General features: G+C 30.0%; 1 protein-coding gene across 1 annotated transcript; it reads left to right on the top strand.

Annotated features, from left to right (window-relative positions):
- Positions 1–742: 742 nt before the first annotated feature.
- Positions 743–3,296, top strand: LOC101214548 (60S ribosomal protein L13a-4). Its single transcript, XM_031880315.1, has 5 exons — positions 743–889; positions 1,594–1,875; positions 1,973–2,089; positions 2,187–2,274; positions 2,898–3,296. The coding sequence occupies exons 2-5, from the start codon at positions 1,604–1,606 to the stop codon at positions 3,039–3,041; spliced, it is 621 nt and encodes a 206-aa protein (XP_031736175.1). The 5' UTR covers positions 743–889; positions 1,594–1,603; the 3' UTR covers positions 3,042–3,296.
- The last annotated feature ends 15,835 nt before the right edge of the window (positions 3,297–19,131 follow it).

Here is a 19,131-nt window from a genome sequence, read left to right as displayed (position 1 = left end):
TTGTTGTATTTATTTATTTTTGTGTTTACGTCAGGTAAAATCATATTTTTTTTCTTTCATGTTAGAATGTAAACATGAGATCTAAATATGTTTGGTATTTCTTTTATGAGATGTTTGAATCATGTAACCATGATTTTTTTTTTAAAATGTAACGATGAGGGATCTTGGACATCGTATAAGGATATGTTTTGTTTAAATGGATACATGCTTCTTACTACAAAGATAAAAATGATATAAAATTTGAAAAAAATTGTATACTTGAAAAATAAAAGTAGTATGCTTTTGTTATAATTCAATAATTTAACATTGATTGCAAGATTATTTTTTAATACATCATATCTTATAGAATACATTAAACATTAACATAAAATGACTTTTAATTCTCTCCATTTTCCACTCTCATTTTAGAATACCTTTTTATACGGATATTTTTTTTCTTCAATAAACTCATTATTATACTTTTATACTTTATTCAAATTACGTACCTTTTTAAAAGACTTTTCAAAATTAAATTCGTTGAATTTTGTTATCACGTGATTTTTATTATTGAATTCAAATTTTCTACATTCATTTACCAAACTAAAACAGTCACACTTGTTGAAATACTAGTTTATTTTAAAATAACCTCTTTCCCTCTTTTTTTTAAAATTACATTATATTTTCAATTCATCACTCTTGTATTCCCAAGTATTTCACCAAAAACCCTAGGCCCAAGAGAGGCCCATTAAAAAGTAGACCCAAGAAGAAAGGCCCAATAAGGATTCAGCCACCTCTCATATATTAAATGAAAAACCCTAGCAGCTCCAACGATTTCCCTTACAGAGAAGAAGACGACGATAGCCGCTCGAGGCTTTTGCTCGACGATAGTGGCAGCGGCAGCGGCGTCCTGGTATCTCTCTTACAACCTTCTTTTCAGCTTTATACATTCAATTGAACGCCCACTTTTTCCACTCGAGAACAAGTTAGCCTTATACATTCTAAATTTTACTTTGGAAATAAAGGTTTAACGATCTCAGACTTTCATTCATGTTTGTTACTGTTGTCCACAACTCTAACTGCGTTTCATGCTTGTAATTGTTCTCCATAGATGCTGCATTGTTGAATATTTGTCATTGTTTTGTTTCGGGATCATTTCAAAATAGTTTAATTTCGGTGGAATTTATTCTTAGCTCCATTTTGTATTGGATAGAGTTAACAAATAATTTGGTAGACTTTGCGTTTCACGATTCGGCCTTCAAGGGGAGATTTATGCAGATTTTTGGTGGGAGATTCAGAGGGTTGAGAAAAGATTCATGCATCACCTTTGCTATTTACAAAGTGAAATTAGATTAGATCAAACAATACACTAAGGTTTGATGATAACTTTTGCCGATGGTATGGGGTTTGGCAAGTTTGTGCTTCTGTAGGAGTTAAAACTGGTATTTAGAGATCGCTGGCAGTTTTTGGAAATAAATATCAAGCTTTCTGTATCGTGTATGTGAAAGAATTCTATTGCTTTACACTGATGGTTGGAGAAACGATTTTGTTATACCCAAGAAATGTTCTTGGTTCTGTTGTGTTTTCCTTAGTACGTTTATTTTTGTCCAAAAACAGAAACAAGAAGATGGTGTCCGGTTCCGGTATCTGTGCCAAGCGCGTCGTCGTTGATGCCAGGCATCACATGTTGGGAAGACTCTCTTCCATTATTGCCAAAGAGCTTCTCAATGGTCAGAAAGTCGTGGTCGTCCGGTGCGAGGAGATCTGCATCTCCGGTGGATTGGTCCGCCAAAAAATGAAGTACATGCGTTTCTTGAGGAAGCGAATGAACACCAAGCCTTCTCATGGCCCCATTCACTTCCGTGCTCCCGCCAAGATCCTTTGGCGCACCATTCGTGGGTATTGTCCTCTTCCTTTTCTTCTTCATTTGTGTATTTTCTTCTCTGTGATTGAGAGTGAATCTGAGCATTTGGGTGTCTTTTTTTGGGTTTTGTAGGATGATTCCCCATAAAACTAAGCGTGGTGCAGCAGCGCTTGCCCGTTTGAAGGCGTACGAGGGTGTTCCTCCTCCCTACGATAAGATGAAGAGGATGGTCATCCCTGATGCCCTCAAGTAAGCTTTGTTTGAGGGCTTAATTGTTTAATGTTTCTTATTTTTTGATTTGAAGTCTTTGTATTTACGAATTGGTTATGCTGGTTTGGAAATTCAGGGTCTTGAGGCTTCAGGCTGGACATAAGTACTGCTTATTGGGCAGACTCTCTTCGGAGGTTGGATGGAACCACTATGATACCATCAAGGTGAGAATTTTATTTTCTTTGAAATTAGTGAACTGTGTATCAATGATTTTTATTGTATTGTTTTGAATTCATGTAAGTATTGATGTTTGGTTGAGTATAACTGCAATTGGTATCTTTTGATTTATTTATGGATGAAATCTTGTCAGTCCAGTTTGGACAAATACTCATAATGCTTGTTGGGTGTTTATATGTTCTCACCCTTTTGAATGTTTAGCATTTTGTTTATGTGCATGTCTTACTGTATGGTGAACTCCGATCTTGTGTTTGAAGTTAACAATATTAATTGTTCAATTGCATATTTCTTTTCATATTTCCCCTTAGACTGAAATACTTTTGCACTTGTGTATGAAATTATATACCACTTATACATGCAAATGTTAAAGTGGGAAATCTTTGGAAATATGAATAATGGCTTGGCCTGCCTTTTCACCCTGTTCCCGTTAGTTCTGATTTGTTATGAGTAATTATCATTATGGTATTGTTCTTACTTCCATAAATAAGCCTTGTAAACTACCTTCTAGCTCTAATATACCATTTAAATACTTTCTCTTCTTGTTTGGATTGCCCTGCTACCTGTTTGGCCATTCTTTCTTACAAACATGTCTTGTTCCAATGCAATGCAGGAACTTGAGAGGAAGAGAAAGGAAAGATCCCAGGCTGCATATGAGAGAAAGAAGCAGTTAAATAAGCTGAGGATTAAGGCCGAGAAGGTTGCTGAGGAGAAGCTTGGTCCCCAACTTGAAGTTATTGCTCCTATCAAATACTAAATTGTGATTTTGATATCAGAAACAGGGATACTGGAGAATTGAGTTGCAGTTGAATTTTATTTTTCAATTTTGACAACATTTATCTTTTTTTAGTAGACCATGATACATCTCTGTATGCTTCTAGAATTCTTCAGCTTAGTCTAAGTTTTTGATACTTTTTTGTTATGCATATCCAGTAGATTCACGATGCCAAGCAAAAATGTTTTGATTACTCTTTTGTTATTCATATTTCTTTTTATAATATGCAGCTTAATTGAAATTGAGTATGTAAGGAATGGGATTTGAGGAAAGCATAGAAAGCAAGAAAAGAAAATGAATGTAGACCCAAGTGCTAAATTGGTGGGGAGTCGTTTTATGGCAAAATTGGTGGTCGCTTTTGAGAATATATGAAAAACGATCTTTGGCAACTTTGTGACACGAGCTAAATTTTCATTTAGCACCAAGATGAAACAATGGGCCTTGAAAAGTCTATTAAAACTCAGTTGATCAAGATCGCCATATAAATTTAGCCTTCTCTCCCAACCTAGCTTGAGACTGAGAGTTTGGTTTGCCTCTCTCCCACTCTCCCAACCTCCCAATCCAGAGATGATTTGAAGAAATTTGCATCTCTGGATGTTTGGTTTGCCTAAAGATGAAGTACGTGAAGTAAGCGTACTCATGGCCCTATTCACATTCGTGCTCATTGCCAACCATTTGTGAAAATTCTATTTTATTAGTTAAATTGACATGAAAATGTGTTTGATCATCTTTGAAATTGGTTGAATGGTGCTCATTGCGGTTTATCTAGGTTTGAAATTGATCTTGGGAATTGTGACACACATTTGTGACATCTTTGTGGTATTTTAGTACTTTGTTAAGTTTATGTCTGGTTAGGCCAGAAAGAAAGTTTGTTTTTCACCGTCTTCGTATTCATTGAAAGACCTTGTTATAATCTAAATGAATTAGAATAGTAGCAACACAAGCGTGCAACTTATGTTTTATGTGATTTGTAAGTGATATGATTGTCTATAATGTTTGTGATAGACCCCGTATCGTACGCCAATATAGTAGAAGGAAGAAGAAAAATTAATATGTTAGTCATGTGGTTAAGGGATACGGTTAATATTGTTAGTATAAATAAATAAATGTTAGATAGGAGGAATGGTAGAGAAGTTTTTAGTGAAGAAAAGAGTTAGACTTTTGTGCACCTTTGAGAGATAAGGTAACCGAAGAGAAGAACTTTCGAATTGAAGCATTCTCAATTCGAGAAGTATATTCCATTGATTGTGGGAGTGTAACTGATTACTATCAATAAAGTTTACCTTTCAATTCAAGTTTAGGTTCCATCATATTGGTATCAGAGCTTGATCATCCTGGGCAAACAACGAAAGATGATGAAACAAGTGGAGGAAAGGTTCGAAATCATGGAACAAGAAATCGCGAACATGAAAGAGGATCTACAACGACTTTTGGAACTCGAAGCCAAGGTAACGAAGCACATGGAGAAGATCGACTTCGAGAACGAATTGAATACACAGCAGAAAGAGGATCTACAACGACTTTTGGAACTCGAAGCCAAGGTAACGAAGCACATGGAGAAGATCGACTTCGAGAACGAATTGAATACACAGCAGTAACAAAAAATTCTGAAATATACTGAAAGTATGATGAAGGATCCATCTTCATCAACACCAGAATCAGAAAGGTCATCAAGCAAAATGAAGACAAAAATGCTCGAGTTAAATGAGGAGCCGAAATCAAATGAAAAAGAGAATAATGATAAAAGCAATGATCAGAGTAAATTCAAGAAAGTAGAAATGTCGATGTTTTACGACAAAACCCAGACTCTTAGTTGTTCCATGCCAATAGATACTTCCAGATTCATAAGCTAACGGACTTTGAAAAGATGACGGTTGTGACGATCAGTTTATGGACTGACGTTGAATTGGTTCAGGGTCCAAGAAAAGCACGAAAAATTCATGGGATGGTTGAACTTAAAAGAGAGGTTGCTATTACGATTCCGATCGGCGAGAGAAGGCTCTATATGCAGTCAATTTCTGAGAATCAGGTAAGAAACCAAGGTGGAAGAATATTGGAATTTGTTTGACAAACTGATGGGGCCATTATTGGACTTGCAAGATCAAGTGGTTGAAGAAACTTTCATGAATCGGTTGTTACCATTGATAAAGGCGAAGTTTAATTCGGTCGGTCGGTTGGTTTAGCCCAAATGATAGGGTTAGCACAACTCCTGGAGAACCGAAAAATCATTCGTAATGAAGCCAATCTCAGAGGCTACGCACGAGGTAGTTCCTATTATTCCAACGCTTTTAAATCTAAACCTAGGACAAGAATGAGTAGTAATGAGAACAAAGGTAACACAACGTTGCCAATAAGTACGTCACACTGAGAGAAGTAGCAACGAGAAAAAAAAAAAAAAAGAAGACTAAACATTAGGTATTAAAATCGATTACGTTGGTCTCCCATCCTTTCATACTAGTAATGGATTCCCATCCTGTCACACTAGTAATGGACTAGTATGTAGTGATTGTCAAACTAGTAAACAAATCAAGGTCTCACAAATGTTAGAGCTTAGTCATAAATCAAAATTCAAATATGCTTCAAATTGGATGATTGAAAACGAAAGATATATGCTCCATTTCTAGTGCTTCAAACTCATCACTTTCTTCTAACACCTTTTTCTATCTTTAGGACATCCAATCCTACTTGAGGAGATAATTTGATTCATTATCAATTAATAATTATTTAAAATAATAATAATAAATCATATGGGAGACCCAACCCTTTATAAACCTAAAAATATTGGTGACTAAAATGACCAAACACACCTTTCTACCAACCTCCATAAGTAAAAAGATAATTTCTCCTACTTTTTTTCTTCTCAAAATTAGTATTTGATTCACTTGTTCTCAATCTCAATATCCATGTCTCCAAATCTACAACAACATAAGTGTATATAAAAATTAAAGATACTAAATCGACTTGATTTTAAAATAGATGCTAAAGCAACCACACAAGCTATATCCATAGATGATAGTATAGTAGTAAGCACTTACAATCGTGGATTCTTATTCCCTTTTGGCACTATAAGATAATTGTACTTAATATTCTATTTAGGTTCGATTGAAATTAATGATATTAATTGATTGCTTAAGTGAATCAATACTAAGTAGTGATTTATTGGGTGGAAAATTGAAAATGTTAGATTCACCTTAAACAGTGATAGCTTTTATTTGTACTCAAAATTGGATTCGTGGCAAAATAACCTTATTAGACTTTAAAATGTTAGAGTGAAAAGAATATATGACTATACATTATAAAATAAAATAACCTTCTTTTCTTAGCTCGTAAAAAGGGTATTGAGAATTTAAAATGTTCAAACTCATTTAGAAAAATAATAGAATATATGACTATACATTATAAAATAAAACTTATATTTAAATTAAACTTATAAAATAAATTTAGTTGTGAATTTGTTTAAAAAATTAACGTAACAACCTTTTCTTAAGTAATTTATGATTAGATTATTACGTGTGTTAGTTTAATTGACATAAGAAGTTACGGAATTTATTTAGTGTAATGTGTTAGTTTGATCAAGTATATATATATATGGGAAGTATATTTAATTAAATATTCTCGAATTTGGGTGAGAATATTATTAATTATATAGTTTTGGTTATATAATTAATAGTGAAAAATGTTAAGTATGTGTTTGGAATATAATTATTATTGGATGAAAAGATGATAGAATTAATTAGGAGAGAGAAGTGGGATTTGGATACCCTTCCCAATTTAACTTAATCTAATGGTTATCCCTCCCAATTTAATAGTAGCCTTAGGCTATATCGGTAATTCACCAACACAAATATATCAAACACTTTGCATATAGTTGTATTACCATTATCGCACACAACAATCCAACCCTCAATCGAGGATCCAATAGTAGTACTCTTCCCTTAGGTTATACTAAGTTTCTTGCTGCAAACGAAACCACAATTTCACATATGCATAACCAAAATTAGATTAACAACTTTGCCAACTAATTACTAATTTAGTTTTCTTAACGTAAATAAACTTACCCAAATGGAGGTTGAACAATGCACTCAACCTTGGATAGGAAAATTCATCACTTAAATCCTCAAGCTTTGCCAAAGAGACCTTCTAAAGGCATGCAACTACAACTAATTCCCATAATAAATTTAACTTAGAGTCTCTTGAGTCAATTATGACTTGACACTTGATAGACGTACCTTTTGAGTATAAAGTAATAGGATGCAAATGGAATGTTTTAAGGAAGAAAGTCAAATCCGATGGAATAATAGGCTAGTACAAAGTCAGAGTTGTAGCTAAAGGTTTTAGATAAAGAGAAAACCTAAACTTCTTTGACACCTTTCTCCCTGTTACTAAATCATCATTTCAATTCGAGTATTGATTTCAATCACTATGCTAAACAACCTTTCAGTACATCAAATAGATATAAAAACTGCATTTCTAAATGAACATGAAACAACTTAAAGGTTTCATAGTTCATTGTCAGAAAAACAAAGTACGCAAATTAGATAAATTTCTTTGTGACCTTAAATAAGCTCCTAAACAATAACACGAAAAATTTGGCAACTTAATAATTTCTAAAGGATTCAAAGTTAATGAAAATGATAAATGCATCTACTACTATAAGTTTGAAAATAGTTTTTTGCATTATTATATGCCTATATTTAGATGATATGTTAATCTTCATATCAAACCTACGTTGATATGCTGTAGTGATAGAAGACTATCATCAATAAAATTTAAAGTTTTGATATAACTTGTAAATATTTTAATTTTTTTTGTTATTTTTAAAAATGCCCTTAATAATATTATATTTTTATTTTTAATTTAATATTTATTAATGATGAAAAAGATTTTTATTTAAGTCCAATGGTTTATTATTTTTTATTTAATTTGACTATTTTTTACCCTTGAACTGTTACATATCTAGTTTAGTAACCGTTGCCAATCAAATTTTTTGAGTCGTCGAGTTATTACAACATTAGTCACTATATAAGGCCTCTCACCGTTCCGATATGAAAAATACTTCACTCTGTTTCCTTTCTCTGTTCTTTTGTTCTTCATTTTCATCAACGTTCTCTTTTCAAAATTAAGTTTCATTCTATTTTCTAAGCACAATAAAAAGATGTTAGCATCCCAATTGACTTTTGGGACAAATCTGATCGAGACAGATTGTACCTGAATTGTTCTATTCTAGAGATGCCATGACAATTTTTGTACTACTTGTCCACCAAGTAAAGCTGCAAAACGTTTTACAAAGAGCATGATTCACAATTCAGTCTTTTTCTTTTATTAGTATATATTTTGCAGTTTTTGTTTCGAGGTATTGATTTCTAAGATTCATTCTACGGTCGTGTAGTAGTCTCGATTTCCACATTGAATTTTGTGTTCATCTTTTGTTTTAGTGTAGTTGTTCCAAGAATAAAACATGATCTCACATTTCAAATTTGGGAATCTCCTGATTCTTAATGAATATTATATATAAAAATATAAAGAAGAGAAATATTTTATGCAATTTTGCCCTTCATAACACCCTAGTTTATAATTTAATTATCTTAATTCATTTAAGTTTCGTTATTGAGTATTATTTGAAGGTACTTTTAAAAATAGAAAAGTAAATCAAAAATATTTATAAGCTATAACAAAATTTTGGATTCTATCACTATTTCAACAATGATATAATTTACTACAGGTGATAAATATTTTGTAAAATCTACTATTTTTAAAAATTTCCTTCCAAAATATGTATAAATATATGTGTTTAATTAAAGATAAATATTTTTAGATGTTTATAACCTTCCTGAGTTATAAATTTATCCACTGACTTTTCCATCAATTTTCATAAAATTTTTTTATCCCTATTTATATTTGATTTTGTAATTATTATTCTCATAATCCTATAAATAGAGGTTGTAGAGATCACTGTATACATACCACTTCAATTGTTCTCTACTTTCTCTTTTCTCTATTCCTCTTTTGTGTTATTTCATTGTTTTTATTTAGTTTATTTGTTCTTTATTTTTGTAATGCCCCAAGTTCACGATTTGGAATTCGAATCTCAAATATTTTCATGCATCTCGTGCGACCTAACAACATTATCCTTGTTGTCTTTAAGGTTTATTAGAGTGAAAGTTCTCCCTACAAACCAACCGAATCCTTCCAGTATGCTTTGTCCTCACTCAATGCATCTAAGAAAATTTTCAATGAGGTCACCTAACATAGAATTGCCCCAAACTTAAGCACACTTTACTTTAAAATTCCTATGATCGAGCCACTGAAAATGAAGGTGCACCTTGTTGGTATAATTATTGACGTTTAATTCTTTTTAAGACTTTCTTAACATTACTTTCATGTTCTCAAGATCTCCCTTATTTCGATGTGATACCGGTTCATTCATGTCTCTCTCATCATTTCAGGCGTTATAATTTTATAACATATATGTGTGTGTGTTTGTTTTTTTAGAAAAGGGGAAAAGGAAAATATAATAAGTAATAATAATAAAGTATTGTTATTATTATTGATAATTTAACGCTTATTAATTTGTTTCTTCATCTTCTTCCCTGTCAAGCCGCTCAATCTCCCTTACTTTTTCTCTTTTGTTTTTTCAATGCGCCAATCTACGTTGCTTTGTCCAACCTCATTCGAGTCAGTTGTGTGTTGCCATTTTTCGTTGTCGCTCACCAGTTTTGATTACGATTTGTGAGTTACGTGAGTGTTTTGGCTCTTTATATTATTCTATTTTAATACTCATTAAATGTTAATTGAGACTCTAAATTAAGTTTGTTATTGAAATTGATTTTGGATGCATGTTTTTTTTGGGAATATTTATGTGGCAAAGCTTGAAGATTTAAGTGGTGAATTTTTCCATAAGAGTTGAGTACAATTTTTCAACCCCCATTTGGGTAAGTATGATAAGCTAAGGTAATTCAATTAGTAATTTTTTAAGAAACATTATTAAATTTCTTGCTTTTTGTATAGGTTGAATTTGGGAATTAGGTTGCAAGGAATTTCACATAACATAAGGTAAAAGTTCTACTACTGGATTCCCTCCAATTGAGGGTTGATTACTGTGATAATTGTGATAAAATTATATGCAATAACATATGATAGTTATGATGGTCAATTATCTGTATAGTCTAAGGTTGCTATTAATTGTGAAGGGTAGCCATTCGGTTAGGTTAGGGTTAGTGTGGAATGTTGATAATTATTTGCATATGCTTACATAATCCCCTTGCTTAATTGGTGTAAAAAGTGTGATGACTACTTACATGCGTATTATGGATTGTTGATAGGGCATGATGTGAATTAGACTGTGACGGTTTACTATGAATATTTTATTTATGAAATTTATGCATAGCCTATGGGTTATTGTGATAATTGTTATGGGGAGTTATTTGCATAGCCTATCGGTTATTGTGATAACTGTTATGAGGAGTTATTTGCATAGTCTATAGGTTGTATTGTATGATTGTGTTGGCCGATAACTATTGGCTTAGTATGAGTTACTGTGGTACTTGATATGGGTAGCCAATTACTTAGCCAATGGGTCACGGTAAACTTTATGAAAGGTAACCATTTGCATAGCCTATGGTTACTGGTGAATATAGTTAATTGCATATTTATGTGTGGTTTACTGTAAAATCATGAGGATGATTATTTACTGAGTTTGTTATGAGCCATGCTTTGGATTGACAGTGATTGTTGGCTTTATCTATTAGGATAGTATACCCCTGTGCACGGTATCCTTATGGTTCTCGCCCTTATGTGACTATTATGCATGCATGTGTGTTCCTATTGGTTCACTGTGTGTGATTATTACATGTTTATGCAGGTTCACTCTATGTGATTATTACGTGTGTTCTTGTGGGTTAACATTTATGACTCATATGTCTATTCAAGGTGTTCATACGTTTGTTATGGCACTGTATACAACTATTAGGAAGTTAATTTTCATCTAATGGGCCTAGTAGTGGGTCCCTTACTAGGTATATTATATATACTTACCCTTTTTACCTTTAACTTTTCAGGTAAAAGTAAATAGAAAAACAAATGACAAGAAGGACTCGTGACTGACCATATGGGGATCAATATGATATTGCTTCCACTATCTTTCATGACTTCCTTATGTTATCTATGCCATGTCTGAGATGATTTTATTTTGAACATGTTTTTATTGTTTCACTTAGGACCCGAACAACTGATTTCTTTGAATGATTTTTTTTTGACTACTTTTGTTTTGCAAACATTGGTTTTGCTTAGTTTGTTTTAGATTTGACTTCTATTTAATAAATTGAAGGACTTGACATTATATTTTACTTTTGAAAATTTGTTTTGTCAAGCAACTTAGTTTAGAAAAGTTGGGTAGTTACAACTATTATTCTACAATTGGATTGGTGGCAACAATGTCCTTTTACACAATTGAAGCAAATAATAAAAAATGTTGAACGTAAAATAGTACAAACTATAGTAAATAGTAAATACTATATCAAATTGAGGATTTTGAAATAGTGTTTACGGTAGCAAGCTAATTGATAACTTTTGTAGCAAGATATGTTTACTTTTAAATAATATGATTTCTTGTTGGACAAAAATGATAAATATAAAATACATTAGGATAATAAACTATTTGCATTCAAATCCGATAGGTAAATAACAAGATCACGTAAGAACATCAGAAGAAATTCATTTGTATTTTCAATTCTAAACCCACTCCCATCCATGATTCTCTTTAATTGAAAGTAATTGAAAGCAAATGTTTGTTGAAATCAACAAAAGTAGGCTATGAGAAAACAAGGTCCTGGTCAACCATTGAAATTATAGTGAACAAAATAATATATTTATGAAGCTCAACTACTCCCATGCTTTTCTATGGTTGAATCATTCAATTCTAAATCCATATCCATCCAACCTTGAGATAAAGTTTGGTCAAATTAATTTACAAACAATTCCACCTTTATATAATACATTTCAACAAAACCAAATCAAAACATGTCAGTACTCTTTTTGAAAATCAACCTTACAAATATGTCATTAATCTTCTCCCTCTAATGTTGTATTTTTCATAAAACAAATAACAAAAAAAGTAATTAAATGCATCTAAATTTATATCATAGGTTTTTGTAGTATTAGAATTTAGGGGATCAAACCTTTCCTTTGTCATGTAAAATTGTGAATCATCCTTAACCCAGGCTGCCCTCACTAAGCTTAATTAATTTTGGTTCAGTAATTGAGTTGACTAGGGGTAGTTACGTTTCTAGAAGGAGATTCCTTTGAAATCTCAACATGTGGACTATGATGTGTTGAAGGTTGAAGTATATTTGATATGGTTCTTATGGTTCAAATTTGACCATATAACTAACATTAGGTCTCAGTCTCTTTTGGTGTATATATATACGTGTGTCGTTTTAATAAAACTTTCTAACGTAGTATTGTATTTTAGAGTTAATGATAATTAAATGTGCAACGAACATTTTTAAATAATTATAAATATAACAAAATTTCTCTCTAATAAGCACTATTATTGATATAGTCGGTTACCGATAGATTTTAAAGGCGGAACCTAATGTTAGATTTGTAAATTATTCTTTTGCATTTTGTTATATGTGTTGATACTTTGAGTCCTTGCAATTATCTTGTATTTTGTATTTTAAGATTGCATTTGGTAGTCATTTTGTTATTTATTTTTTTGTTTCAAACGTCAATCTATGTCTCCACAATTTTTAACAATGATGGGACTTTCTTAATTTTCTTAACCACGTTTGGAAAACAAAACAAATTTTTTAATTTAATTAGTTTTTTTTCAAAATTTATGGCTTGGTTATTTAAAATATTGATAGAGTAGATAACAAAATAAAAAAGATAAATGTAAAAGAAATAGAGAAATTATATTAAATGACAATTTTTTTTATAGAAAAAACAGCCCATAGTATCTATTTTTTGTATATTGCAAAATGACAAGTAATTAGATATATCAAGTGGCTATTAGAGTATTATAATCAGAAGACTATAAAATGACTATTAGAGGATTAATTGCTTTTAAATTTGCTATTTTTGCAATTTAGAAAATATAGTGACATAGACCCTATTATAATAATATTTTCTTTTACTATTTTTGCAAACACCTCAAAGAAATATTTATATGTTTAATTTTTAAAAGAAAAAAAATGGTTGTTACGCAGTAACTCTTTTAAGAAAATGGTAAAAAGTAGAACATTTGAAAAAATATATTTATACTTTATACAAAAATTAAGTGTAATTACTTTTATCTTTTAGTTATTTTGTTCTATGGAGTGTAAATAGTTTGTCAATTTTTTTATATTTTTAAAAATCTATTTTTTAAAATGTCTACTATGCTTTGTTATTTTTCTAACTTAAACTTACTTTGTATAACTTTGGAGGTAGGTAACACATATTATTCGAACTCATGCTAATAGTAATTTGTGAAAATTAAGATATATGTGAACCAAAGTAATTCGTTGGACTAAATTTTGACACTTTTAAGAGTTGAGGATGACCAACAAAAAAAAAAAAAAGAAAGAAACTTGCAAGTTCATAAATTTTGAATACTTTTTTTAAAAAATATTATTTTATTAAATAATGAGTGAAATAGAGTTTCGAGAACAATAACAAATTATGAGTTTTACTTTGGCAAAATAGCAAAAATAATTTTAAATTGTTAGAATAACAAAACATAAAAATTAGAAAAATAAATAAATGAAACAATTTCTCAAATACCCCTATCTAATATGAAAAATACAATTATTCACCTAAACTCCAAATACGATATAATTGAAATAACATATGCTACATATAATTTTTTTCCCAAAAAACATAATGATTATAAAAGTTGCCATTAATGGAAATCTCCACCTCATGTCTGCAAAATTTAAAATCTATTTTAAGGTTTAAAAGATGCAATTCATTTGAAATAGGTAATTGCAAAATTGAGACACATTCAATTCAATAATTTGGCTCTACACATGTGGAACAACCATAGTCGAAAGCTTCAAGTTGAAAAGGAGAGCATTGTTGATATTATAATAAAGATGAAATCATGGAACTATACAATAAAATTCAAAACTTATATACATCTTAGTAAGATGAGTTCATCCACTTAAATCGATAAGTTTTTCATACATTTGAGATTTATTTGAGCTATTTTCTTTTGTTTCCAAGAAAAAATTTCTCTCTCACATTGTGTTTGTCTCTTGTCAGTTATCCCTCTTTCAATATCTTTCTTTTCGTTTCTCTAATAAAATCTAAAAGAAGTTTCAAATAATTACAAAAATGCCATTGAGACATAATTAAATCCTAAAATTCAAATTCACATTCTTATTAAAAATAAAATAAAATAATTATTAAAAATATATATTATCTATTATTTAATAAATGGTTTAAAATATAAAAAATTTAAAAATTTTGTGCATATATTTGTCATTAGCATAAATTTAGCCATAAAATAACAAATTTAGTTAAGATTTACCAAATTTGAATGTTGTTTACAAAATTGTTTTAATGAAAGATGCACAATAAATTAATAAAAGATGCACAATAAATTAATTTTTTTTTGTTGAAAGGCAATACTGCATGAAATGTATAGATTATGGACTCTTTGTGTGTTATCGCTATAAGGAAGATTTGAAATTTGCTTCTTTCATATATATATCATAGTATGATGTGGATCATGATTCATGTCAGCTTTTTGATGTGTAAAATCTTCATTCATTAGACAAATTGTTTTTCTTAGAATAAGTGATATCGGTGTGTAACAATAAGTTGATTATTTTGTAATTTGAAGGTACTGATTTTCATATTGCAATTCTCACAATAATTTAAAGGATGACCTGTGCTCGAATTTTTTGTTCATTATCTATATAGTGGAGTATGAAAAAAAGTATAATAAATTAATGTTATGCTTAATTCATCTCGATGAGCCCAATTTTCATTAATTATGCACTTTTTAAGTCAAAGAGGATAATTATGCTAGAAACTTTTTAAAGCAAACATCTCGCACATTACAAACTTTCACTATGTGTTTCAAAATCAAAATTCTCTACCTCTCTTAAGTCCTTTGGAGTGCTTTTACGCTTGTTTAGGAAGCTTTTTAGGAACGTATATAATATTTCGCACACATGTTTAGGAAGCTTTATATCTATTAAATTATTTATATCTCTCATAAGTTTTTTGGATTGCTTTTACTCATGTTTAGGAAGCTTTCTGGTTACATATATCGCGCACACATCTAGCATACATCTTACACACATCTCGCACACATCTAGCATACATCTTGCATATTCTAAACTTTTACTATATTTTCCAAAATCAAATTTCTACCTCGCTTAAGTTCTTTGGAGTGTCTAAAATCAATTTTCTACATCTCTTAAGTTCTTTGGATTGCTTTTATGCATGTTTAGGAAGTCTTTTAGGTATATATGTATTATCTCGCACACATCTTGTACATTCCAAAATTTTACTATGTTCCAAAATCAAGTTCTTTGAAGTACTTTTGCATATGTTTAATTTAGGAAGCCTTTTATGTACATATGTATCATCTCGCACATTCCAAACTTTTACTATGCATTCCAAAATCGAATTTCTACCTCTCTTGAGTTCTTTGGAATGCTTTTATGCATGTTTAAGGAAGCCTTTTAGGTACCTATGTATTATCTCGTACACATCTCACGCATTATCCAATTTTTTACTATGCATTCCAAAATCAAATTTCTACCTCTCGCAAGTTATTTGAAGGGCTTTTATGCATGTTTACGAAGCCTTTTCAGTACATATGTATTATCTCGCACACATCTCGCACATTCTAAACTTTTAATATGCAATCCAAAATCTAATTTCTACCACTTTTAATTTCTTTAGAGTGCATTCACACATGTTTAGGAAGCCTTTTAGGTACATATGTATTGTCTTACACAAATCTTGAACACATCTCGCACATTCCAAACTTTTACTTTACGTTTCAAAATCAAACTTCTATCTCTCTTAAGTTCTTTCGATTGCTTTTACGCATGTTTAGAAAGCATTTTAGGTACATATGTATTACCTTAAACACATCTTGTCAAGTCCCGCCCCAAATGTCGCTTTATGCGACCAAGTGGAGGCGTACAACCTAGACTCTTAATGCATATCACATCACATCGTGTGATAAACACTGAATGTCTAATAAGAAGAACAACTTCTTAAACCATTCTCAATGCAAAAGCTTTAACTTTGATCAACTTTAAGGCTTTCACAACATAACACAATAGAAATGACTTAAACAATCACTTTAACTCACTTTAACTTAACTTTAATGACTAGTCTTCAATACTTAGTTCAACTCAAACTCTTTAATACTGCTAGGCAATAAACACAAAATAGTGCAACAAAATATAACAATCAACTACTCTTAATTTTAAAAACATGCGTTGTTTAACACACTTTCCTTATCACAATGAATTGCACTTAAACTTAAATGTCTTGCCTAGCTCTTATAAAATTGAGATGTAGCTCCTAGCATCGGGGGCTTCTGTATACAATTTTTTTTTGTTAACTACAAGAAATACAAAGTAAAATAACTTAGATTGCTAGATCCGCTTTTCCACATAGCAACCCATCTTAAGCTCTCTTACTTGGTTTCAACGCTTGCATGAAATTCTTAAGTTTTCTTTCTATTAGTACGCCTAGTTCACTTTCTTGTTTCATCTAGCTTCCTTAGCAAGCAGCTCAACACTTAGCCCTTCCTCCACAACTATTAGATTAACCACACTTCCTTGTAGTTTAATGAATATCTCTCTAATATCTTTACAGTTTTATATTAATTTAAGTAAATCAAATTTATTAAAATAAAATAAAACTAAACTATTAATTAATTCTCTAATTAATTAATAGCTAAATTAAATATATTACATTTAACTTAAATTAAATTTGAATCATATTTATAAGTTTCTCTCACAACCAATAATTTTAATATTTTTAATATAAATCTAATTCACATTAAATTAATATTTGAACTCATTCAAATATTTTCTCTCACATAAATTATTTGAATCATATCCAAAATTAAATTTATATAAAAAAGTTTGATAAACTTTATATTATAATGTATCACTATACATTAAATTAACTCTCAAAGTAATTTTGAACATTTTCAATTACAACTAATATAGATAAACCTCATTACTCTTACTATCGAGGAAGGAAACCTAATGAACCTACATATCAGAAACTACAACAATCTTAGATTAATTGGCTAAACTCCTTAACCACATTAAATATCTACAGTGAGAAGAGATCAGTTGTGAGTTTTTAGTGGAATGTACATGGATATAGACCAATAGTAGTAAGTTAGTCATTCACAAGTGTTCGTAACACCAACTAGATCAAATTACTATTTTACCTCTAGGTTACTTCTAATCTTTAAATAATAGTGTTCCTCTAATGAACAACTTGTTTATGGTCCTACCAATAAACAAAAACCCCTCTCGTGTCATAGAGAGGATATGGCCCTTTATTCAAGTCTTGGAGACACCATTTAAAGGAATACTTATCTTAAAGTAAGGAAGAAGAGAATACTCAACATTGTATATTTTGTAAGTTAATTTATAAGACTGTCACATATCAATCATATGATAATCATATACCAATTTTATTTTATAAAAATAATCAAATGACAATCGAAAGTTAATCAAATAATACTATTTCAGTATTTTCGCGTGGTGGTTAAGTTTCCAATAATGATCATTTTTTAGAGTGACAATGAGATAATTGATAATGTTATGTAGATTACAAAAATGAAGAATAATTAGAAACTGCATAGAAGTTAACAAAAGGATGTAAAATAATCAAATGACAATCATAATGTTAATAGAAAAAATTCTTAGCATTTGACAAAAAAAAAAAAAAAAAAGTAATCACATGATATTATAATGATAATAAAAAACTACTTAATAATTGACCAAAGGTGAAAGATATCAATAAACTAATTAGTAATTATAAAAAAAGGTCCATAGATAGTAAATGTTATCATACTAAATTAAATAATAATGATATAGTAAATCAATACAATTAATTATTAGACAATAATGTTCATCAAATAGCAATTAGACAACAATCAAATAGTAATTGGTATTATTGATAATTAGTGGTAATAAGATGACAATCAAATAACAATCAGATGGTAATCAAATAACAGTTACACATTTTTAACTATAATGACATTTTGATCATCCGAAAATTTCAATTGGCTTGAAGTTGATAATTTGTGATCCGTGCAAAATAAAAAATGTTAGGTCATGAAATTAATTTTGTATTTTATATTTGGTCATAAATGTAAATGTCTCTATAATAATCATATTTTTGGTAATTTCTTGATTTTCTCCTCGACCCTTTGCACCTCTCCATATGTGTATAATTTCCATTCACAATTTTCTATATTTTAATTCAATAAGTTTTAAGATAAAGATGCTTTAATATTTCAAGACTTCTTTACTCTTATGACTATAGATGGTGGAATATTTAAGTTGAAGGTAGATGATGTTGTTGTATTATTTAAATTTTAATTTTTTGTTAGAAAATTTTATAATATTTTTTATAAATTAACTAAAAGATCTATTTAATATAAAATTGTTTTTAAAATGAGATAGTTGCAAATATTGTCGATAAATTAAAAGTAATTAAGTAGATCAACATCTTCTCTTGTAAAATTGATATATTTTCTCTTAAATGATATGACTCATTTGAGAATGTACGTGTAAGATCGATAATTAATTGAGTGAAATATTAAAAAAAAAAAACAAATAATAATAATAAAAAAGAAAATTAAGTTCTTGAAATAGTCCCAAAAAGAATTCCAACTTTCATTTCAAAATCCACCAACCCACACATATACTCCAAAGAAATAAGAAAGAAAAGATATCAAAATTTCTCAACTTTGTTTGTCTTCATTACCAACAAAAGAATATATATATTTGGAGTCAAAGGTCATTTTCTTAATTCATAGAGACATTTTAGTAATTTCAGCTTTGTATAAGTTGGTTGGTTAGACAAACTT

Source organism: Cucumis sativus, chromosome 1 (assembly GCF_000004075.3).
Source record: "Cucumis sativus cultivar 9930 chromosome 1, Cucumber_9930_V3, whole genome shotgun sequence".
NCBI lineage: Eukaryota > Viridiplantae > Streptophyta > Magnoliopsida > Cucurbitales > Cucurbitaceae > Cucumis > Cucumis sativus.
Note: the sequence above shows the minus strand (reverse complement) of the source record. Positions and strands in the feature narration are given on the sequence as shown.